Raw genomic sequence first — 25,804 nt, 5'->3', positions numbered from 1 at the left:
TATGATGTGTTAGCTAAAATTCGATTTGCCAATTAATGTATTTATTTGGTTTATTGAAAATGGCATTTTCCTATCCGACAATAATCACAGCTCTATTAATTGACCTTTGAAAATGCTTCTGTTCCTTTGTAATGAGAAATACAACTGGTACACTTTAAGGAACCTTGTATTTTTCAAGTGTTGAAGCAAAAACTCTAAGCGAAGTACCATCAGTGTTACAGCAAAAAAAGATGATTGCTGTGTTTTGGATGTAGTGCCCTCTGTGCCAAATATAAAAAGTGTTCAGGGTCAGAGCTGTACTACTGCTGTCCATCACCATCACCGCCTCCACTACCACCACAAAACGACAACAACAACAAAAGAATGTTTTGAAATGAGGGTAGGGAGGAAAAAGGGAAAATCCATGTGCTCTGCATACAGCTTTGACCGCAGGAAACTTTTAACGAACTCACGCTTTGAATTCTCTGTAGAAATTTGCCTCCCTAATGCTTTGTTTCTGTCATAATTACCGATTGAGACAGACATCGCTGTTCTTCCCATAACCATTTGCTCACTCTTCATGCAGCAATATTTCTTGAGCATCTTATGTGCCAGGCGTTTTTGTAGGATATGGGGATAGATCAGGGATCATCTTGATCCATGATCTCATGGAGTTTATATTTAATAGAGGAAACACAGATAATAGTAAAATGTAGGCAAGCACTTACACTGAGGAAAAGTAGAACATATGGGGTGCTCGTGGGAGGCCTCTCCAAGAAGGTGAAATGTTCAGCTGACTGGATTGCCATGAAGATCAGAGCAAAGAGCATTTTGGGCATGGAACAGCTAGTGCAGAAACCGAGAGTGGAAACAGGCTTTGGAGCTTTGTGTGTAAGGAATAGCAAGGAGGCTGGAATGTAGTAAGGGCGGGTGGTATAAGATGCACTTGGAGAGGAAATAAGGGGCCTAATCACATTAACTTAGTCTTCTCACTATGACGGGATTGTTTCCAAATACACATAGACCCGTGCCAGTCCAAGCTGCAGAAGAGACAGAAGAGTCTAGCCAACTACCAAATGCATTAAACGTTAATGAAACAGTTATCTGAATCCACCCTTTTCTCATGAAAATGGCAATGAGTTGTAGACCAAAATTAGGGCTGTTCTCCCATTTGAGAGTTATTAACTATATTAATAGCTTCCTATTGTGTGTGATCGACGATGATATACCATAGTACTTTAACATAAAAATCATATTAAATAGTATTAACATATTTTGATAAGGAAATGCTTGATAGCACTTAAGCCAGCACTTTAGCTTAATATTTCACTTATATACCATAAAAAATTTTATTCGGTATTTTATAATGAGAAAGGATTATTCTCTTCTGTGTTTTATTTTTTTTAATTGTTTCCCTTCCCTTTCACATGTCTATTACAATTCCTAGGTTGTTTTCATAATCAACTAATCAGAACTAATAACATTTTAGTACTCCAAAATGTTGTATACTTAGCTTTCCTGTTCCAAGAATTATCAGAGGGAGTAAATAGCCAGCATTTATTGTGGGGGCTAATAAGTATTTTGCATGTATTGATTTGTTTAATCCTCACAGAAACCTTATGAAATAGGTCACTGCTTTTCAAACTTCTCTTTTGTCTGAAGTTCATGCTAATTAATGCATTTTATGTTATGATCCAGTAACAAACATCTTTATACATAACAAAAGTTTCATCAGTTAATAGCACTGCAATATACTCTTGTGTTTTTTCTTTTTAATTTTTTATCTTTTTTAAGTATATTTATTTTGAGGGAGAATGCACAAGCAGGGGAAAGAGAGAGAGAGAGAGAGAGAGAACCCCAAGCAGGCTTCGCGCTGTCAGTACAGAGCCCAGTGTGGGGTTCCATCTCACGAACTGTGAGATCATGACCTGAGTTGAAATCAAGAGTCAGATGCTTAACCAAATGAGCCACCCAGGTGCCCACTTTTTTTTTTTTTTTTTTTTTTTTAATGGTGGTGTCAGTTCACTAAATAATTCACAATGCACTAGCAGATTGTAGTTCTCATGGAAAATACTGAGGTGTGGTGTTTTACTGTCCTCATTTTACAGATGAGAAAGCTAACAGTTTAAGTAAACTGCCCAAGTGTTACATGTAACAACTGGTGAGTAGCAGAGGTAGGATTTGAACCAGGAGCCTGGGCTTTTACTCAGTTTACTAAACTGAATTGTATAGCTATACCTTTAATTTCCAGAATAAATTTGGCCCTCAGAGTCATCTCCATCTTGCCTCTGTGACAGGGAAAAAAATGTTTATGAAACAAGTACTGCCCCTCAGACCTGTCCTCCACCTGCCAAGAAGTTGAATTGATCAGCATAAGTCAGGGAGAGACAGGGGACCCTGAAGATTTAGGAATAGGGAATGAAGAGTTTGTGTACCTTATGGGGGACTTTTAGAGCTTGAGGATGTGGCACAAATGTCTAATTGGGATTTTTTTATTAAGTAGTTTTGTGTGATTTTGAGGAAAAACTCTCTTCTATCTCCCTTCGACATTGTCAGGAAAATTACCCACCACTGATATTTCAAATAAGGATTTGACTTTGGGCAGTTAAGTCCAGCCTCAGGGTGAAACCAGGTCAGAACAGAGGCAAGCCTGTTGGGGCCAGCCACATCTGGGTGATACTTTAGTGAAGAAGTGCCATACGTTCACTAACGATTTATTGCCTGTTGTGTTCAAGGAGCTGTCCTGGCTGGATACAGGGATGCAAAGCTGATTTAGATGTACCAAACACATTTGTTATGAGTAGTGACTAAATTAGAAGAAAACCATGTCACACACCTCTGCTGTGCAAAGAACCTTGAGTTGTTTTGCATCTAATTCCGTAGCCTGGCAAGTTCATTGCTATTCATGTAGGTTTGAAGCTCCACGCAGGCGGATGTGTGTCTGTCTTGTCCACCAGTGTATCCCAGTTGCCACACGCAACACCTGGCACATTGTACACACTCCAGCATTTGATGACTGATTATTGACTAACAGCCAAGTAACTCCTGGGGTATTTAAGAAATCAGGTCAGGGAGTCAGGTTATTTACATCTGCCTATGAAAGCATAAATTAAAATGTAAAACTTTATATGGGGAATTGCCTTATCAAGTGATATCCATGAGCATAATATATTATGTGTCCTGAAGTCAATTTCCTTTGTCCTGTGATCTGCTTCTGAAAACATTGACCAGCTTTCAACATAGCACCCCATTTTCTTTTCCACTGGACTGACTTTTCAGTGTCTAATTCCTTAGCCCAAGGAAAGTAAAAGAGTCTATCTTCTTTCATTCTTCCAAACGAGTAGACCTCCATCAAGCAGCTCTGCTTTGTAAGAATGCCTTTGCCTACCCTGAAAGGGACGGGTCCCTCCCTGCCTGTTAAAGAAGTCTGGGCTGGCATGTCAGCTCACACTGAGAGCCTAAGTGCAGGCATTTAATACTTTGTAGACGAAAGAAGCAGAGAGAGGCTCTGAGGCAAAAAAGTAATCCAAGCAGAAAATATATTTAAGACTAGAGGTTGCTTTTTCACAGCCAAGGAAGTGGCAATGGGGAACTGGTTGCTGGAGGGAAGGAGCATAAATATGTATTGTGTATTTGGAGATAGGGGATTGGAGAGAGGATACTATGTGGAGGAACCACTTATTTGCCTAGATTTCACCTCAAAATAGAGAATGAAGAAGTAGTTAAGAGGAGAAAATATATGTCCATAAACATTGTATATGACATTAGTTATCAGGTGTGTAACAATGATGCTGTGTGAACCGTTGTCCTGGAAATCTGCATTTACATTCTGATGAAGTTAGTATTAATTATGTTGCCTTTTTAATGTGGGGACTCGTGATTGATGCAGTTGCTATGTCTGTAATCCCTATTTTTTAAATTTATTTTCCTTTTTAAAGGATGTTTTCTTTGTAAGAGAGAAGTCATAGTCTCCCCCTGCTGGATATGGCTGGTAGAACCCGAAAATTTAGGTCACTTGGCATGTATGTTGTGTAGCTACGAGAGGATTCATTTACCTGGACTTTGAACTTTCAAATTTTCTTCCCCACAGCCTCACTTAGCAGCCTTTTGATTACGCCTTTTCCATCTCCAAGCTCCTCCACATCCTCTTCCAGTAGTTACCAGCGCCGCTGGCTTCGAAGTCAGACGACAAGTTTGGAAAATGGCATCATTCCAAGGAGGTGAGTTGCAAGTTTGCTCTTGCCGAGAAAGGTACTAGTTGCAGGCAGCTCGAACAAACTGGCAGTACTCACCTGTTGTCAGTGGAAAAAGAACTAAGACCTCTTGGTTAGTTTCAGCTTAGGCTGAAAATTTGCAAGTGATAAGTTTTATAAAAAGAATAAATATAGAAGCCAAACAGCAATCTGGTTTGGAAGACACTGGGGAATAATCTGGGTCATTGTGCCATGTACGAGCTAGACTTGGTGTTATTTAAGGTGAGTGTGCTCTCTCTTTGAATTGGCTCCCTTCCAGATACAGCTCTTGGGAGCTAGAGGGGTGGAATAAATCTCTTCCTTGGCTTACTGTGACACCAGTGTGGTCTTTGGAAACCTGTGAACTCAAGGATTGGGACATACTCTTTTCATAAAACTTAAATTCTTAAACTAAGTAAGTGGTCACGACTCTGATTATAAAGATGGCCTCGAGGTATATTCTGCCTTCATTGCAGTTGAATTTTAGTTCTAAAGTTTAGTTGTTTTGCAAAATACACATGGTTGGCTCGTTATGATGTTACATCAGTAGCTTCCACTTTCTTCTTCCTACAACCCAAAACCTTAAAGGGAATTAGTATAGGTTGTACCTATAAAAATTCACATGTAAATTGGTTGATTTAGTGAGTTTGCTAGTAATCACCATGTGTAGGGATCTGTGAAGGTGTAAAGATGATTCAGTTACATGCCTGCATTTGTGAGCTACTAGTATAGTTTGTTGACTGGTAGGGAAGGCGATATGCACATAAATAATGGCATAAAGACGTTAAACTGTAGGGGCTCTTGGGTAGCTTAGTCAGTTAAGTGTCCGACTCTTGATTTTGGCTCAGGTCATGATCTCACGGTTCTCGAGTTTGAGCTCCACTTTGGACTCTGTGCTGACAGCATGGAGCCTGCTTGGCATTTTCTCTCCCTCCCTCCCTCCCTCCCTCCCTGTCTCTCTTTCTCTTTCTCTCTCTCTCTCTTTCTCTGCCCTACCCTGCTTGTGCATGCTCTCTCTCTCAAAATAAATAAATAGACAGCAAAATTTTTTAATAAAGATGTTAAACTATAAATGCCATGGGCAGGGCATAAAGCACTTTGGGACTCAGGGGAGGGAGAGAATACCTGCTGGTGGTCATGGGGGGCATGGCAGAGCCATGCATGGAGGAGATGGCACTTAAAGAACAAGCTGAGAAACAAGGGTTAGGGTGTGTGTATAGCACATGTCAGGCTGCTTGCCTCTCTTCTGTTATTCTCACAATCCTAGCAAGCTCGGCCAAGAGAAAAACATATAGCTGCTTCACTCGCTGAGGAACTGTTTGGTGGTTGGTGGACTTTGAGTGGAATGGCGGACTTTGGTGTGAGGACAAGTCCTAGCTCTGCCACTCACTAGGTGTATGTGACAGTGAATTAGTCTGGATTCAAAGTGTTGCTTCGGCATCTGCCTTATTTGTGCTAGTACCAGCCTCATGGTGTTGTTGGGAGAATTAAATGAGATACAGCAAGTCAAGTCAAGCTAAGACAAGACATGGGAAAGAAAATACTAGTCAGGATGACTTATTTGCACTTATTGCCATCATTATCATTACCATCACTACAGTTGTCAAAAGAAGGCATCCCACCTCCCTCCCTGCCATTACAGCAGCTTCTGTGATTGAAGAGAATGACGGGTCTTGAAAATCTTCCGGTTTATGCATCTCTTTTTTTTCTTAATTTTTTTAACGTTTATTTATTTTTGAGAGAGAGACAGAGCATGGGTGAAGGGCCAGAAAGAGAGAGAGAGAGAGAGACAGAATCCGAAGCAGGCTTCAGGCTCTGAGCTGTCAGCACAGAGCCTGACGTGGGGCTTGAACTCACAGACTGTGAGATCATGACCTGAGCCGAAGTCGGACACTCAACTGAGTCACCCAGGCGCCACTATGCATCTCTTTACTAAAAATGTTTTTCTATCCCTTCAGGATTAAATCTCAAGTTGAATAGCATTCTCCAACTCACTCCTCTAAAAATTCTTCAACATTCTAATTTGAATTGAGATCTGGCTTTAGAAACTAAAGAATCTCTAATGAACTTACAACTAAAATAAATATTTTTAGTTCAAAAATGAAAATGCCCCCAGGGGCGCCTCTGTGGCTCAGTGGCTTGAGCATCCAACTCTTGATTTTCGTTCAGGTCATGATCCCAGGGTCATGGAGTCGAGCCCTGCAACAGGCTGTGTGCTGAGCATGGAGTTTACTTGGGATTCTCTCTCTCCCTCTCCCTTTCCCCTCTCCTCTGCTTGCCTTCTCTCTCTCTCTCTCTCTCTCTCTCTCAAAATACAATAAAAAAAAAAAGAAAATGCGGAGCCCCTTTGTTCAAAAAGTAAGGAAAAGTACTATTAAAGGTACTAAAAGGTAAAGATTTAAAAAAATATTTTACTTACAAAATATAATAGGAATAATAGTGAAATATGAAGAAAAACTATAGATTGCAAAATTAATATTTCAGCATCATAATTTTACATAATAATGCTATATCTTGATTCATCATAAGTCTTTTCTGGCTCATTTTTCTATATTCCTTTGTCAGGTTATCAGAATTTATACTTTTTAGCAACTTTGCTTTCAATTGATATAATTGAAAGCAGCATTAGTCAGTCTTGGCAAATGCGAGATGGCAAATGATTTTTGACAATTTTTCGTTTTGAGAAAGATCTTTCTGCTGATGTAACTGTTACTGGAACTTTATGCGTTATGAAAACATTGGATTAAGTTTTTGATAAACTTTCAAAATATAAATTTCATTGCATCCAGATCTGATGATTCTTGTGGAACAGTTTTTCTAAAAAAATTTAATTCTTCGCACAAATCCATTTTTGTATAAGACTGAATTTAATTTTAAATGTAAATTTATACAAAGTTATTTTAATGTCTCCTCTGACATTTACTGTAACTCATGAAAGTCTTACAAGCAACTGAGTTTCTTCATGAGTTGTATATAATTCAAAATGCCTGTTTTTTCATTCTATCACTGCATCTTCAATTGTAAGGAAAATTTGTTTTATTTTATTTAAAAAATTTGTTAACATTTATTTATTTTTGAGAGACAGAGAGAGACAGAACACAAGTGGGGGAAGGGCAGAGAGAGAGGGAGACACAGAATCTGAAGCAGACTTCTAGGCTCCGAGCTGTCAGCTCAGAGCCCAATACGAGGCTTGAACCCACAAAGTATGAGATCATGACCTGAACCAAAGTCAGACGCTTAACCGACTGAGCCACCCAGGCGCTCCAGGAAAATTAATTTTAAATGGGCTTTCTTATTAATAATTTGTTTATCTGAAGCTTCAAATGAAAACAATGGGTTTTTTTCTCCGGTGCAACAATCTTTACATTTAATTTCTATGGGGCGCCTGGGTGGCTCAGTCAGTTGAGCGCCCAGCTTCAGCTCAGGTCATGATCCCACGGTCCGTGGGTTTGAGCCCCACATCGGGCTCTGTGCTGACAACTCAAGAGCCTGGAGCCTGTTTCAGATTCTGTGTCTCCCTCTCTCTCTGCCCCTCCCCACCTCATGCTCTGTCTCTGTCTCTCTCAAAAATAAATAAACTTTAAAAAAAATTTAAAAATTTCTATTTCTATGCCTGTAGATATATACTTTGTAATGTTGCAGTGCTTTTCAAAACTGTAGATGGTAAACTCTGAAGAATTCTGATTACTCCTGGATGTGCTTTATTGCAGTGTCCACTGTGGGCGCTTTGTGATAATTCAGTGTCTTGGGTCTTGGGTCAGAGTTAAATATTTGTGCAGACTCTACAGGGACAGGTTCCGATGATGGATGGGCTAGCTGGCCTCGCACTGTGGGTCATGGCACTACCCAGGTCTTTGCTCTCTCCCATGGCTGTGGTTGCTGCTGCTCTCACAGCCACCAGTCTGGGCCCAGGTCCCAGGCTTGCTGCCTTGGGGCCTCCTGCTACCCTGGACTGCTCAGACACGTGGGCGTGTGCCTGACTGCCTAGCTAGTTGCTCAGCGGCTGGGTTGCATGCCCTTAGGCCGGAGCCCACTGTGCACTCTGCAGCCTGGTGTCTTCACTGCTCGCTCACATGTTTCATTGTCCCATCAGACTTTACCTACAGAATACAGGCTCAAAGATAAAATTACCAAGAATTCAAGATGGCAACCGCAAAACATTAAATCAAGCCTGGGGCCCATCTGGGAACAGGGCTCTGTGTGAGTGGGGTCTCATGCCCATGAAGCTGGCACACAGAGAATATAAATGTGACTGACGTTTTGAATTGATCACTGTACGTATGCAGATCCCTTCATTTAAAGTTGCTGCAGTTGATTTCTTACTTTTGACAGAAATGGAGGTAGGAAAATTAGTTTTTTTATGTTAGACAGGAGAACAGTGGGTACCAAAAACACGATTGCATCTGGCTTTGAGAGAAAATTCACAGTAATCAAAAACTTCCTAACAGATAAAGATGGAAAGGATGATTTCACGGTCCTTAGCAGTTGGTTCCACGCTGGATACTCATGTCTCCAGGCCCCCTGCTGTGCCAGGCAGTAACTTTTGGTTACTGGTTGGGGAGTTGGGCTTGGACCTTTACCAGCTGGTGGGGAAGTACTGCCTGTAATAGAAGAGAAACTGCAGAGATTCCATCCCGTAGTGAAGCTACTGAAACCTTAAAGGACTGAGGTATTAAATTTCCCAGAAGGGCTTTTGATTCGAATTATTAAATTGAACCAACCCTATAAAGTTGATACAGGTTTGTTCTTTGACCTATAAAAATGGCAGTTTCATATGTTCCGATATAATACATACATTCAAATTAAATTCAAAGCTGACAAAAACAAACTAAGCAGTGGTGATATTAATTATAGATGATTGAGATGCACTTACATAATCATAGTTTTTGCTTTATTTATGATCTTGAAGTAAAAATAATGTATGTAAGTGCTTATTCATAAGTGTCAACAAAATTCTACTTGATTTTTTTGTAAGGAGAAGATTAAGAGTATAGCAGTGGGTTTTCCTTGACTTGAAGTCCTGTCAGCTGATGGGATTTCTCCCAGCTATTTGCTGTCCGTGCTCCAGCTGGCAGGAAGCACCTGATGGCGTGAACAGCAGCAGACGGATCAGGCATGGGGCAGAGTCCCTGCTCCTTTCCAGAGTCTAGGAAATGAGCCCAGACTAGAAGACAGAAACCCGGGGTTCTAGCGCCAGCATTGTCTCTAAGAAGCTTTCTGTTCCTGAAGCAGGTTGATGAATCACCCTGCCTCAGTTTCCACATTTGCAAAAAGATCTGTGTACCTTACAGGGTGATTTGAGGGTGAGAAGATACGGTGAAGTATTTGGGTACATACTCAAATGTTTTAAAACATTCTGAAATGTTCTTTCATTGTGGAATAATTTTAAAAATACAATTACAGTACTATATGATCTGATTTGCACAGTTGATCTAAGACTTCAGAATGAAGCTCTGTTGCATTAGAATCCAGGAATCCAGTGGAGAGAGGGGCATCTGGGTGGCTCAGTTGGTTAAGCATCTGATTCTTTTTTATTTTTTTTTTACATTTAAAAAAATATTTTTATTTATTTTTGAGAGAGAGAGAGAGAGTGAGCGAGCAAGCATGAGCGGGGAAGGGCAGAGAGAGGGAGGGAGACACACAATCCAAAGCAGGCTCCAGGCTCTGAGCTGTCAGCACAGAGCCCAACGTGGGGCTCGAACTCTTGAAACTGTGAGATCATGACCTGAGCTGAAGTTGGGCACTTAAACTGACTGAGCCACCCAGGAGCCCCAAGCATCTGATTCTTGATTTAGGCTCGGGTCATGACCTCAGGGTCATGAAATCAAGCCCGAGTAGGGCTCTGCACCGGGCATGGAGCCTGCTTAAGATTCTCTCTCTCCCTCTACTCTTTCCCCACCTCTCCCCCCACCCAAAAATAGAATGCATTAGACAGACACAGTGAAGCAAGTAAGAGCTACGCAGGGCTATGGTAGCTGTGGAAGTTTTTCAGAAATTCAGTAGGTGGCACTCTGTGCTGTGTTAAGACAGAGTTGGCTATTGTTTATACGGTAGAGATGAAGACGATGCATAAAAACGCATAGGGTTAAGTGTTTATTACAATTTCGTTATTAAGGACCATATTGGCCAAAGATAAATGGACTGAGATGGTCATTTTACTTTGGGAAAAGAAGAGAAGTAGGAGATGCCAGACAAAAAAAAAGAAAAGGTTGCGAGAAAGTGTTGATAAATACAATCTCAGAACTTCCTATATAAAATAGAAATAAACTGGTGCAAAAAACAAAGTTATAGTACAGGTACTTTGGAAAAGGAGAATATTTACTGTATGGAATTTCTTTGTATGAAATTAAAATTCTAAGATAGGCTCAGGGTCTTTTTTTTTTTTTTTTTTTTTTTTTTTAATGAGCAGATGATTAGGATCTAGGGATTTTTCAGAGAAAACAGTTGATGATTTATTATAATGCACAGCATTTACAACAGTACCTGGAGATCATGCCTTGCCAGTGGCATGTCTGTTAGCGCCTGTTACTGGCTTATCAACCACATCTACATCTCTGGGATCTTGCTTGAAGTTGACAGAAACAGTAGCATATCTTTCCTGAGGTTAGAACAAGATGTCTGTCCCCTTTCCTTTAAAAGTAAAATGGCTTTCCTGACCAAAACACTTTTTATGTGTGCATGTTTTCAGAGGTACGGATATGTTCAAAATCACAGGAACATTATAGGCTATGAGTGGAGCACTAAACAAGTTTAAGATCAAGAGTATGGAGGCCAGCTGCCTTGAATCCTGCCAAGCATAAGTAATTGCTTTATTGTAATTTGTGGTAAAGAAAATAGAGGAAGCAGTCCTCTCCCATATTCTGCAGATATACAAGACTAAATGGTGAAGTCAGTGAGAAAGAGAAAGTTAATTGCATACTTAACGGTGTGCCAGGCAAGGTGCTTTCATTTGCAATATATTATGTCCTTTCCTTTTGGTATCTTTGTAGAAAAAAAAATTATTTTCACTTTTGCTGTTAGTAACTATGTGCTAGTTATGCTGTTTTTTTCAGAATAGCTAAATAAGAGGGTTAGGCCATATTTGTGAGTCTTCCCCCTTGAGACAAATTGAGTATATATTCATAATTTATTGGCTTCATGATTCTCTTATCATAGACGCGGAGTCTCTCAAAAGAACCGTAAGTTTTTTTAAGAATTTACACAGAAGAGAGAGAAGTCTTTCTGCTTGGGGGATTTCCCAGAGAGCTTAATCAATTGCGTGGCTTAATCTGAGCATTTACTGGAGTAACTTCATGTAATGGATTTAATAGCCTTGGGAAAGTCAGTCTCAACTACCAGTAGTTCCAAACATGATGCATTGGTTAAACAGAATACCACAGGATCATTTCCCTTCTAATGTTCTTATCTTTTGCTATCTATCAACCAAAACAAAGGGCCTCTGTTTTGAGTGACCAGATGTGTCTCGCCCCTTCCTAAATACCACCAATCTGATGTAAAATTATCCTAGGGAAAAAGACTAAGAGTCTAACAAGAGGATATTTAAGGTTACTTTTAATTTTTATTTAAGTTTCTTTTTGTGTTAAATATGCTGTGGTAAGTTGAGGTTTTCATTTTTCATGACAGAATTAGAGAAAAGAATGAATTCCAAGTAGATGAAACTCTTGGTTCAGACTCCTGAGTGTTCACATTAGCTTTCTGAATTTCTGAATGGCATCCCCTGGCACTGCAGTTTATCTTCAGTGTGATTCTTTGATGTATGGCAACTTTTCAAACTTACTGTTCCTGCAGGTCAACTGATGAAACATTCAGCCTGGCTGAAGAAACCTGTAGTTCTAATCCGGCCATAGTTCGGAGAAAGAAAATTGCCATAAGCATCATCTTTTCTCTGTGTGAGAAAGAAGAAGCACAAAGGAATTTCCAGGACTTCTTTTTTTCTCATTTCCCCCTTTTTGAGTCTCACATGAACAGGCTGAAGAGTGCAATTGAAAAGGTAATAAGAATGTAATCTAGGGGCACCTGGCTGTCTCAGTCAATAGAGCATGCAACTCTTGATCTCAGCATTGTGAGTTCAAGCCCCATGTTGCATGTAGAAATTACTTAAAAATAATATCTTTTAAAAAAAAGACTGTAATCTTGTGTCAAATAGAGAAGTGATTATAGGGCTTTAAGATGGTAGAATCTCATGGTTTATGATCAGATCCCTTTTTTAGAGAACTTAAATCACCTGCAACAGTAATAGATCCTTTAATACGTTGATATTAGATAGCAGACATTAGATTGTTTTAGGAAAGGAAGTGACTGCTTTCTGATGACTTAAGTCATTACTACAGTGAGTGTTTTCATTATACTAGTATTTTATTAATAAATGCCCAGTGGTAAACAGTTATAAAGGAATTTCTTCTCAGAAAGTAAATTTTTTTTTTCTCTTCAATGAAGGCCATGATCTCCTGCAGGAAGATAGCAGAATCAAGTCTCCGTGTCCAGTTTTATGTCAGCCGTCTGATGGAAGCTCTGGGAGAATTCAGGTACGTTGACAAAGTCTGGCAAATCCAACAGGATAAATTTATAAGTGGCAGTAGCGGTGGCAGCCATGGATCTGGGGATACATGGAGACATTACTTGGAAGAATTTAGGGGCTGGCAATTACTGGTCACTTTAGCAGCTCCTTCCTTCAAGATGGAAACCCAGATCAAATAGAGCAGAATGTTTAAGTCACACAGCACCACATAATCCACACTGCTGGCTGACAGTCTTTGATTGCTTTTAATGAGATGAATGGAGAAAACTAATATTTATGTGTCTCTTATAAGCCTGTTCATTATTTCATGTCATCCTCACAAAAGCCCTACGAGTAAACACTATTAACTGACCCCACTTTACAGTTGTGAAGGCTTGAGTTCAGGGACACTCATCCAGAGCATAGCTGGAGAGGGGCACCTGGGTGGCTCAGTCGGTTAAGTGTCTGACTCTTGATCTCGGAGTCGTGAGTATAAGCCCCATGTTGGGCTCCACACTGGGAGTGGAGCCCCCTTAAAAAAAAAATTTTAAAAGAAACAAAAATAAAAAGAGCACAGCATAGCTGGAGAGCGTATATGTGTCAGGCAGATATACCTTCCAGCTTACCAGGACAGTCCTTGTTTATACCCAGTGCCCTCTCATAAGTATCCTGGTCTGAACACTAAATTAGTGTGTCTTCATTGTCAGTTTTTAATTCATGATCTTTGTACTCTGGAGACTGGTTTTCTGTAGTCTTTGCTCCTAATATCTGGGTAGGAAGGTGTAGTGTAGAGGGTAGGACTCTCCTTCACCATGCTAACCTGGGGTTCTTGCACCATTTCTTTGAGCCAGTTTCTCAATGGGGAGTGGAATCATATTCCAAAGCCGTCATGAACTAATAAGTCAAACGGTTATTCTGTAGCTGAAAGATAAAAGAATTTTTACAGGGGTGCCTGGGAGGCTCAGTTGGTTAAGTGTCCAACTCTTGATTTCATCTCAGGTCATGATCTCACGGTTCATGAGATCGAGCCCTGCCTTGGGCTCCACGCTGACACCCACACCCACACCAGTGTGACAGTGTGGAGACTGCTTGGAATTCTTCCTCTTCCTCTCTCTCTTTCTCTCTCTCTCTCTCTCTCTCTCTCTCTCTCTCTCTCTCTCCCCAACTCGTGTTCTCTTTCTCTCTCAAATTAAATAAATGAACATGAAAAAAAATTCTTTGCAGTTTTTAGAATTTTAGAACATTGGGGTTTTTTTGTTTTTGTTTTTGTTTTTTTAGTTTATTTTGAGAGAGAGAGACAGAGAGAGGGCACACACACTTGGGGAAGGGACAGAGAGAGAGAGAGAGAGAGAGAGAGAATCCCAAGCAGGTTTCACACCATCAGCACGGAGCCCCATTCAGGGCTCAAACCCATGAATCTCGAGATCGTAACCTGAGCCAAAGTCGGATGCTTAACAGACTGAGCCACCCAGGCATCCCTAGAACATTTTTTTGATGATTAAGGTATATGCTGGTGAATTCTATATGGCTACTTGAAACAATATCCCCAGTGGTCTTTGAACCTTGCGTTATGTATAAAGTACTCAGATAGCACATTTGTCATTATCTGGTGACTGTCAAGACCTAAGTCATATATTTGAGAAATAGTGTGGAGTTGTGCTAGTTTGATTAAAGTATTAATTTTTCAGAGGTCAAGAATCTGAAAGTACAGAACCAGAAAGCCTCACTTATTCAAAGACACGTCTTATTCTTACTTCAACAACCTACCCTTCCAGAAATGGTGACAAAATGTAGTGTTACCAATGGGAGACCTAGTTTTAGTAAATAATTCCCAGTTCTGTGTGACTGTAATCTGTCATTGCTACCTAACTCAGCAGATGTGTTTTGGCCAAGGTGACGTTCTCTTGTATCTCCGTTCATTTAGGCACATAGATAGAAAATCAGAATATGTCTTATCGTCTTTATTGGAGTGAATATGTCCTCCATTGGGGGTCCTAAGCTAAGTTAGTGTGCTCTTTGGAAAAACATTTATGAGTCATGAAGCTTAGAGTAAGGCCTTGGCACCAGGTGTTGGGAAACCTGAAGTCTTATCCTGACCTTGTCATTCAGTGTCTTATATAAGTAACTTAATTTCTCTAGGCCTCAGTTTCTATATCTGTAAAGTGATAGAGCTACATTAGTCAGTTTTGCTAATAGCTTATAGTTCTAAGAATTTGATTCTGTTAGTCCATATAGAAACTCAGTATATATCATGAAGAAGAGCCATTTATGTAGTTTTTTCATCTGAAATCAATAGGGTGCTTTGGCTTAGAGAACTAAGCACTAACTAGCACTTGGGAGAGCTGAGTTGCCTTTGGCCACATTTTTATTTTTATTTTTTTTATTTTTTATTTTTTTTAACGTTTATTTATTTTGGGACAGAGAGAGACAGAGCATGAACGGGGGAGGGGCAGAGAGAGAGGAAGACACAGAATCGGAAACAGGCTCCAGGCTCCGAGCCATCAGCCCAGAGCCTGACGCGGGGCTCGAACTCCCAGACCGCGAGATCGTGACCTGGCTGAAGTCGGACGCTTAACTGACTGCGCCACCCAGGCGCCCCTTGGCCACATTTTTAAATAGCATGTACTTTCTTTCTTCCTTTATTTCTTTACTGTAAAAACAAATGCAAATTTTGATAATAGGCATTGTGAAAACAAATCGTTTAAAAAATGGATATTTTATATCAAGGGTTAGTATGCCTTTTCCATAAAGAGTCTCTGTCATTGCTCCTCAACTTTGCCATTCTGCTAAAAGCAGCAATAGATAATGTATAAATGAATGAGCTTGGCAGTGTTCCAATAAAATGTTATTTACAAAAAAGGTGGCAGGTTTGGCCTCTGGATCATAGTTTGCTGATCTCTGTTTTATATACTGTTTGAATCCCTTAAGGGCTACATAGATCCAGATTATTGTTTTCTTCTTTATTCCTTTATACAGAGATTATCCAAAATAATATTTGTGACAGCTTTATGTCTCCCTTCTCTTTTCTATAGAGGAACTATCTGGAACTTATATTCCGTTCCAAGGATAGCTGAACCCGTATGGCTTACCATGATGTCCAGCACCTTGGAAAAAACCCAGCTCTGCCAGCGCTTTCTCAAGGAGTTTACACTTCTGATAGAACAGATCAACAAAAATCAGTAAGCTTCAAATCTCTGAAGCCTTTTTGCAACTTCCATGGCCAGTGTCTGTGGTGTATGTGACATGCCTCTTCCTGCATTGACTCATCTGGTTGTATTTTCTTCCATTTCTCCAAGGTTTTTTGCTGCCTTACTGACTGCAGTGTTAACCTACCACCTGGCCTGGGTACCGACTGTCATGCCTGTTGATCACCCTCCCATTAAAGCCTTCTCAGAGAAACGCACCTCTCAGTCAGTGAACACGCTGGCCAAAACACATCCATATAATCCTCTCTGGGCACAGCTGGGTTAGTACCTAATTTGACTATTCAGAGACTCTATGGGGTGGAATGGAGAAAATGCTAGAATTTTTTGTTGATATTGGCTCTCTATCCCGGAGATTCAGGAGTTGTCCCTGGACAGGCAGATGACAGGAGACTGGCCCACAGGGTCTAGTTGTAGGGCAACCCCTTCCTCTCCTTCCCTGCCGCTGGCAGCTTTGTTGTGCTCTTCTGAAGCGGAACAGGTAAATCGTTCTCCCATACCACAGTGGCAGTTCACCCTAGAGCAGGGTTTCTTAACCTCAGCATTATTGATATTTGGACCAGATAATTCTTTGTGGGGTGGGGTTTGGGAGGGCTGTCTTGTGCATTTAGGGTGTTAGCAGCATCAGTGGCCTTTGTTCACTAGCTACCAGTGAAACACCCGCTTCAGAGTTGTGACAATCAAAAATGTCTCCGAACATTGTTCCTGGGTGGCAAGACACTCTCTGGCTGAGAACCACTGCCCTCAAGGATGGACTTGGTTGGAGAGAAATAGGAGAAAAAGAAAGTAACATACTATAATTTTACTACCTTTACAACTTTAGCTTGAGTTAGGAACCTTGTCTTTCTCTATACCACTTCCTTGCAATTAGATGGTGGCATTTATTTCCTCAAAGCTTTGCACGTAGGCATGGTACAGAAATCTAATGCTTTGGCATAGTTGGTTATAAAGTTTGGGACTTGTGAGTTCAAAGTGGCATATTTGGGTTCATGTGGACAAGAGGTCTACTCTTGGACCTCTCACTCATCAATCATGTAGAGTAACACAGTTAAACTTGCTGCCCACGCTGATCCAGATCCTATGCTAGATGCCAGGGATATGGGGTTAACACACACTGCTTAGCTTGGGGAAGCTAGCTGCCTAATGGAGGTGGCAGATTTGTATTCAGATGATCTCAGAACATCCTGATTACTCCTTTGATAGGAGAAGGATGCAAGACAGAGACGGTATAGTGTGAAGGTTAAGGGTATAGGTGCCACAGCCAGACTACATAGATCAAATCCAGTCTCCATGGGCAAGTGCCTTAACCTCTCTGTGTCTCAGTTTCTTTATCTGTAAAATGGGATGATAATAGTTAATGGTTGCTGTGGGATTTACTTCTATATAAAGCACTTTTGTTATTTATGCTGCTGATGAAAATATTAATGTTAGAGAGGCACTGGGAGACAAAGTGAGGGGATGGAGGGGATTTTCAAGGAAGGCTTGCTTAAGGAAATGTTAAAATGGCATTTTCCAGAAGTACGGACTAGGGAAGTGCACTCTAATCTTAGAAAATGGCATGTTATAATAACAATAATGAAAACTTGACACTGTGAACCAAGCATTGTTTTAAGTGCTTTTTGCATGTATTAATTAATTAGATTCTCATTCCAAACCTATTATTATTTGTCCTCACATTATAGATAATAAAGATGTCTTGCCCTTGTGACCCGGATTTAAGAAAGAGAATACGTGTCTCACAGTTAGGGGGATAATAGGTACATGTTAAATGAATTAATTAAAGAATTTATGGATGTTAAAAATGGACTTAATACAACCAATCAGTACCGAGCTCAGAAGACCTCAGAGTATGCCTCACTCTGGGTTATACAGTTCTGGGGAGGACAGAGCATTATTGTTGTTGTTATGGAACAATAGTCTTGAAAAAAATGCAGTATCGTTAAGTGGCAAAGGGAAGGGGGCTAGATACTAAGGAAACATGGTGTTTCATGCTGCCGGGTCACCCATTTAAAAACAATGCTAATTAAACATTGTGCATTTAATTAGATGAATGTATTTATAATTAGACACGCTTCCCATTTGAAATTTAAATAATTGAGAGCCTGTGTTTGGCATTACAAGGCAACGTCCCTTCCTATGAGCTCATAGTCGTGTAGTAGGTCATGTATTATTGCCCTCCCCTCCCCCAGACCATCCAGCAGGGGTCTGGCGGTTGACAGAGCAGAGTCTTGTGATAGCTTTGTAAAGCCAAGTGTAAATGGTGGTTGAGTTTCCATCATTACAAAAAATCAAGCAGCTTCAGTGGGGGAGCCACTTCCAATTATTATTATTTTTATTAAATATTTACCAAGTCCCAGTAAATAGGAAAATACAAATTTCTGGGAATATGCAATGGTGCGGAGGTAATTTTATTCCAGGTTCCTAAGTTGGAAGAAAAGACTCTATTTTGAATTATTTCAAAGGCTTATCTGAACGCTTGCCAGAGCGGGTACCACTGCTGTGCCCACCTCTGCCTGGCTCGTTGGCATTCTCAGGAAAGTGGGGAGAGAAGCTGAAAGCAACCAGCCCTTGGGGTCTATCACACCCTCACTGGCCTGCTCTCCAGGAGCTCAGCCATCCTCACCCTGCCTAACATGAGCACTCTACACAAGGACTTTCCAAAGCTGGGTCACCAGCCATTAGTGGCTTGTGGAAGCAATTTTGTGGGTCAGAAAAGCATTTAAAAGGGTCAGTACAATAGAAAACATCAGAGTGACACAGGTACTGTTTTGTAAAATGTTTGTTTCAGGGGATGAGTGAGGTTGCAGTATAAAATGTATTTCTGTTGTGGGATGGGTACGCATAGTTTGAAAGGCAGTTTCTTTCACCACTGAAATTATAATGAAAATAACTTTAAAAAATGATACGGAGAAAATTCCCACCTGCTCAGAAATTAAACAACCCATTTTAAATAACCCAAAAGGCAGATAATACTTCACAAGGGAAATTAGAAAATATTTTGAATTAAATAATAATAAAGATAGAATAAATTACAATGTGTGGGCCTCGGGAAACACTGTAGAGGGGAACTTTGTAGCATACACATTTATTAGAATGTAATCTAGGAGAAAGTGGCCCTTTAAGATCCTTGGCTTCTCTCCTCGTCTCTTTTTAAAAACACTTTCTTTCAGTTCCTCCCTCTGTTTTGGTTTCTCCCTCCATATTCCCCCCACCTTTCCCACCCTTTCTCTGTCCTCCTCTTATAGTGCTCCTACATTCTCAGTTTCTCAGCTTTCCGGTTTCTATCTATTCACTGTCCCCTTGATAGTTTTTCATGTCCCCCTCTGTGGGCGTCACCCTTACTGCTTTCCTCACCTCTTTTTGCTTCTCTCAGATTCTCTGCTGTTTGTACCTCTTCACCTCCAACCTCCTTTCTTTCTCCTTTCCTCTCACCTTTTGCTCTGTCTTCCTCTCCTCCTTTTGGACTCCCCCCTTTATGTTCTCTGACTGAGCCAGCTTTCCCTTCCTCTGCCTGCTCTTCTCACTCCTTGCTCCATGCTGGTTGTCTCCTTCCCTTTGGGTCTCTCCTCTCCCTGCACCCGGCTCCCTTCCTGCTTTATGCACTCTCTGCCTTTCGTCTGTCTCCTTTACCTTCTCTCATTTTCTTGCTTTTTTTAAGTTTAAATTTTATATATTTTTTCTTTTGAATATATTTTTTAATGTTTCTTTTTAAGAGTGAGAGAGCATGTACAAGCGGGGGAGGGGCAAAGAGAGGGGGAGACACAGAATCTGAAGCAGGCTCCAGGCTCTGATCTGTCAGCACAGAGCCTGACACGGGGCTCAAACCCACAAACCACGAGATCGTGACCCGAGCCGAAGTCGGAAGCTTAACTGAGCCACCCAGGCGCCCCTTTTTAATATTTATTGATTTTGAGAGAGAGGGGGAAAGGCAGAGAGAGAGAATCCCAAGTAGGCTCCGTGCTGTCAGTGCACAGCCCGAAATGGGGCTTGAACACACAAACCGTGAGATCATGACCTGAGCCGAAATGAAGTCGGACGCTCAAGTGACTGAGCCACCCAGGCATCCTTAAATTTGTATTTTAAATTGTGGTTTAAAAAAAGCCCAGAACATAGCATTTACCATCTCAACCATTTCTAAGTGTACAGTTCAGTAATGTTAAGTCTATTCACATTGTTGTGCAACTTCATTTTATAAAATACTACCCATGAAAACAAAGGAATCTACTCTAAAATTAGTGGCTTTGTCAGTCCAGGGCTCAAAAAATTGTCTTCCAGTTGAAGATCCAGTAAATCTGTAATATTACAGGTCTCTTATTTTCATGATGCATTATTTTATGAAGACTGACCCTAAAATAAAGGCACTGTTTCCACACACAATTGCTGTCATTACTTTATACAGCTTAAATTATTGTAGATCGTATTTTTTTAGATTTTTCAGAAATGTTTATTTATCTTGAGAGAAAGCGAGAGAGAGTGAGTGGGGGAGGGGCAGGAGAGAGAGACTCTCAAGCAGGCTCTGCTGTCAGTGCAGAGCCTGACTCAGGGTTCAAACCCACAAACCGTGAGATCATGACCTGAGCCAAAATCAAGAGTCAGACACTTAACTGACTGAGCCATCCAGGCACCTGATAAATTGTATTTTTATTTTTATTTTTTATTTTTTTTTTTTTTTATGAATACAATTTATTGTCAAATTGGCTTACATACAATACCCAGTGTTCATCCCAAGTGCCCTCCTCAGTGCCCATCACCCATTTTCCCCTCTCTCCCACCCTCCCATGCACCCTCAGTTTATTCTCTGTATTTAAGAGTCTCTTGTGGTTTGCCTCCCTCTCTCTCTGTTTGTAACTTTTTTTTTTCCTTTTCCCTTCCCCCATGGTCTTCTGTTAAGTTTCTCAAGATCCATATATGAGTGAAAACATATGATATCTGTCCTTCTCTGACTGACTTATTTCACTTAGCATAATACCCTCTAGTTCCATCCACATTGCTACAAATGGCATGATTTCATTCTTTCTCATTGCCAAGTAGTATTCCATTGTATATATAAACCACATCTTCTTTATCCATTCTTCAGTTGATGGATATTGAGGCTCTTTCTATAATTTGGCTATTGTTGAAAACGCTGCTATAAACAATGGGGTAAACATGCCCCTATGCATCAGCACTCCTGTATCCCTTGGGAAAATTCCTAGCAGTGCTGTTGCTGGCTCATAGGGTAGATTTATTTTTAATCTTTTGAGGAACCTCCACACTATTTTCCAGAGTGGCTGCACCAGTGTGCATTCCCACCAACAGTGCAAGAGGGTTCCCATTTCTCCACATTCTTGCCAGCATCTGTAGCTTCCTGAGTTGTTCATTTTAGCACTCTGACCAGTGTGAGGTGGTATCTCAGTGTGGCTTTGATTTGTATTTCCCTGATGATGAGTGACATTGAGCATCTTTTCATGTGTCTGTTGGCCATCTGGCTGTCTTCTTTGGAAAAGTGTCTATTCATCTTTCTGCCCATTTCTTCGCTGGATTATTTGTTTTTCAGGTGTTGAGTTTGGTAAGTTCTTTGTAGATTTTGGATACTAGCCCTTTATCCGATAGGTCATTTGCAGATATCTTTTCCCATTCTGTTGGGTTGATTGTTGTTTTTGTTGATTGTTTCCTTTGCAGTGCAGAAGCTTTTTATCTTGATGAGGTCCCAGTAGTTCATTTTTGCTTTTATTTCCCTTGCCTTTGGAGATGTGTCGAGTAAGAAATTGCTGCGGCTGAGGTCAGAGAGGTTGTTGCCTGCTTTCTCCTCTAGGGTTTTGATGGTTTCCTGTCTCACATTTAGGTCTTTTATCCATTTTGAGTTTATTTTTGTGTATGGTGTAAGAAAGTGGTCTAGTTTCATTTTTCTGCATGTTGCTGTCCAGTTCTCCCAGCCCCATTTGCTAAAGAGACTATCTTTTTTCCATCGGATACTCTTTCCTGCTTTGTCAAAGATTAGTTGGCCATACATTTGTGGGTCCAATTCCGGGTTGTCTATTCTATTCCATTGATCTGAGTGTCCGTTTTTGTGCCAATACCATACTGTCTTGATTATTACAGCTTTGTAGTAGAGGCTATGCAACCACAAAAGACCCCGAGTAGCCAAACTAATATTGAAGAAGAAAACCAAAGCGGGAAACATCATAAATTGTATTTTTAGTAGCTTTCCTTGCTTTTTTTCCCCATTTATTAGTTATTAAAATGTGCAATGCCAAATGTTCAATGCATTGCTAAAAAATATTGTCATTCTGAGTGGTCTTTCTTTCCTCTGTGTTTTTTTTTTGTACCAGATTTCAGATATGTAATGGTTATCCTCTTTATTAACATTGGGACTGATTTAACAAGAATATCCCTTGAATTCCTGAAATGACTGATCCCCCTGCAGCAATGAGAGGTCTAGAAAGTTTTCTCAAACAGAAATACTCGTCCTAGCATCAGACTACAGTCTTGAGTTATTCTTTTGAATTCCTGAATGATCTGTCAGTTACAAAAGCCTCAAAGATAAAGCTTGATTAGCCTGTAGTCTTTTTATAGAAAGGATTCTTTAAAGTCATTTGTGTCCTGCCCTTTAAATGTTTTCAGGAGCAGTAGCTTTACACTAGGGAATACTCTCCAGAGGGGGTATTTCCTGATGGTTCCCAGGGGCAAGTACTTCCTGATGGTTCCCATAACTTTTTCCTGTCTCAATCTGTTGGTATAATTAGTTTTATCTAGTATGTGCTCTAATAAAAATGCATTCCCTTCTCTCTCTAGATGCATTCCTGAGATGAGTTCTAACTTCCTGAGCTCTTATTTATAACTGTTACCATGTACCTCCTCTCCTTTATTTAGTATCTTTGCAAGTTTTGATTTATTCCATCATTCTGATTATTCTCTTAATGGTTTCTAACTCAGGGTTGGTTATACAGGGATATAAACGGGATAAATCCACACGAATCAGCACTGTGCCTGCACACTCAGTAAATGTTGGTTGTTTGTTGTAATTGTCAGTATTATTATTATCAAAGCATTTCAAACTGTAATCAGATTGTCAAATGGCAATACTTTCAATAGGCGTTTAACAAATACTTTTGATGGAAAGCTTATACTGCTGGGCTCATTGACATATTTGCTCTTATTAGCCCTTCTTCCACCTTTAAGCTAAATTTTTGTGGTTCATTACATAGTTTTTAATCAACTTGTCAGGATATAACTTATGGGACGTGTTTTCTTCCAGTAGGATTTTCAGGTGAAGTAATGGAAAATAAATTCAGATTCATTATTCATGACTAAGTGATTTCTTCCTGTTAATCACATTGGTTCTACTTGGTGTGTGTGTGTGTGTGTGTGTGTGTGTGTGTGTGTGTGTGTGTGTATTGAGGGGATTCTGAGCAGGCCATTTCATTAAGTATTTTGAATTGATTCACTACACTTCTGTTCAGAGATCCCTGAATTTGGATTTTACCCCAAGGTCTATTGTCCTGGGATTGTTCTGAAAAAAATCCCATCATTCTTGTTTCCAAGATACAGTATTTGATTTGTATAGTGAGCTGAGGGAGCCAGCTCTAGTGGGGGCTGGCCTGCCCAGCGAGCTGTGTGGGAAGTCCTAACAAGCACGGAGAGGGGCCCTGTACACCAGCACTGTGTCCATGCACCAGGAGCGGTGGGCCGCAGCCTTACGCTTTCCCTTCCAGAGGCACAGCTAAAACATGGTCATTAGTAGGAGTTACCTCTTTGCCCCAGTCACGTGTGTGAAGAAGCAATCCTAATTTGGGAGTGTAAGTCTTCTGTTTTTCTCTTGTAAAGGCTGACATATCCATGACATGCTTGCCCCCAAACAACTTGGTGTGTGTTTTGCTCTCCAGGAGATCTTTACGGAGCCATTGGCTCTCCAGTGAGGCTGACTCGCACGGTGGTGCTGGGGAAGCAGAAGGATCTGGTCCAACGCATACTTTATGTCCTGACCTACTTTCTCCGTTGCTCTGAGCTGCAAGAGAATCAGCTGACCTGGAGTGGGAGTCACAGTGAAGGAGACCAAGTGTTAAATGGGAGCAACATCACCACAGCCTTGGAGAGGGGAGAAGTAGAGGAGTCTGAGTATGTGGTTGTCACAGTGAGAAGTGAGCCTGCTCTGCTTCCCCCCATCCTGCCACCCTCGATGGCTGAGGGAAGGAGCCCCAGGCCTGAGGGGCTGGGTGTGTCCCCAGAGGGCACTGACATTAGAGACCTGTGTCCCAAACCTGACAAAGAAGGAAACAAAAGGGCAGAGCAGAGTTCTCAAGTCTGCGGCGTGGAATTCCAAGAGCCAGCATTGGGCAGCTCCTGGAAGTCTCAGGGTGCATTTTGTGGGGAGGAAGAAAGTGAAAAAGAGGCACCACGAGATGACTCTTCAAGACTCTCCAACTGTGAAGGGTTGGGGGCAGGAGTGAAGATCGGCCAGCGAACTGTCAGTGAAGAGTTGAAAGGGGAGATGCCCAAGAAACTCTCAGACCGGTCAGCAGCCTGGCCTTGCCCTGACAGACATTCCTGGGAGAAGCCTCCCTTAGAAAAGGTCACTTTCCAAATTGGAAGCTCCGTATCTCCAGAGTCTGACTTCGAAAGCCGCACACAAAAAATGGAGAAGCGGCTAATGGCCTGTAGACAGTATCCAGAGTTAGCCTGCCATCCCTCAGCGGAGTCTGGGATGGCCGCTGACCTGGCTCAGGACCAGCAGGCTTCTCGGTGCTCCTTTACACCTGGCTTCCAAAAGAACATCCCCTGTCCTCAGAACCCGTCTTCTGAGAGGGATGAAGGTGAACTTGAGAGGGGTTTTGCTGAGGACAGAGGCGTCAGAAGCGAGCTTGTGGCAGATGCCGCTGGGCAGCCCGGCCAGTGTGCTGACACGTTGGCACCTGATGGCGGTGCCGCAGGAGCCGGCACGAGGATTCTGGAGAAAACAAGAGGTTTGTATCTGAAGGCTGCGGAGGGACCTTTGATACAGCCTGTTCCAAGCAGGTGTGCACAGCAGGACTCTGGCTTCTCAGGCGCTGCAGATGTCCCCTGTGGGGATGCTGACAGGAAGGCCAACTTCAGGATGGAAGGAGACATTCCCAGGAACGAAAGCTCAGATAGCGCTCTTGGAGACAGTGACGAGGAGGCATGTGCTTCAGCCTCGCTGAATCTAGAGCACAGTGATGACTGGACTGAAGGAGCCTTGGAAGTGGAGCTGCCTCTGCCCAGGTAACACCGGCAGGCTGGGAAGCAGAAGGAACTGGGTTCAAATACTGGTTTTCTGACTTAACACGCATGATCACATTAGCTGCCCTTGGCCATGTTACACATGATGGCTTTTTTCTCAGAGCGTTAGTGTTAATCACACCGCTGCACAGGGTTTCGAGCCTGCCCTTTCTCCAAGGGGGATGACAGTGGCTTGGTGCCTCTGAGCTCTCTGAGTGACGAGGCACGCCGTTGCCTTTGCAGCTCTTGTGACATTTTGGGAAGCTCGAGGATATGGTGGAGGTGAGCAGGTATTTTAATTTTCTGTCATCCACACGGAAGTTGTATGGCTGGCAGCAGATGCCTTGCATCGGAGGCGGTGGATTGCCCTCACCGTGTGGCTTCTCTCCTGCAGCTCAGAGCAGCATGACGGGGTTGGGAAACAACACCTCTTCCTTAACACTCCATCAGGTCGATTATTTGGGCTGTGATGACTGAAAGCAGTAATTAGAGATTTCTGCTGTTCTTCTGCCCTGGTGTGGGCGCCACCCTGTGCAGATGTGTCACGTTCCTAAAGCCAGGTTTTTGGCAAGTGCCTCCCTGCCTCCCCCGAGTAGACTTTCTCTTTCTTCACTCTCTTGACACAGACTGCCTGGTGGATGTTTGATATGAGGTACATCATGTCAATATGTGACAGA

The 25,804-nt window shown here is 41.5% G+C and overlaps 1 protein-coding gene across 8 annotated transcripts in view; it reads left to right on the top strand.

Annotated features, from left to right (window-relative positions):
* The window catches only part of FNIP2 (folliculin interacting protein 2), a 132,725-nt gene that overhangs the window by 82,183 nt on the left and 24,738 nt on the right, over positions 1–25,804 (top strand). For all 8 annotated transcript variants that reach the window (XM_030312830.1, XM_030312826.1, XM_030312825.2 and 5 more), the window contains 6 exons: positions 4,070–4,199; positions 12,000–12,201; positions 12,648–12,736; positions 15,741–15,887; positions 16,005–16,174; positions 23,777–25,130. In XM_030312830.1, the coding sequence (XP_030168690.1) occupies positions 4,070–4,199; positions 12,000–12,201; positions 12,648–12,736; positions 15,741–15,887; positions 16,005–16,174; positions 23,777–25,130 (2,092 nt within the window). The remainder of the gene's footprint in view (positions 1–4,069; positions 4,200–11,999; positions 12,202–12,647; positions 12,737–15,740; positions 15,888–16,004; positions 16,175–23,776; positions 25,131–25,804) is intronic.

Source organism: Lynx canadensis, chromosome B1, assembly GCF_007474595.2.
Source record: "Lynx canadensis isolate LIC74 chromosome B1, mLynCan4.pri.v2, whole genome shotgun sequence".
NCBI classification, from domain to species: domain Eukaryota; kingdom Metazoa; phylum Chordata; class Mammalia; order Carnivora; family Felidae; genus Lynx; species Lynx canadensis.
This window is presented reverse-complemented; position numbering and strand designations above follow the sequence as displayed.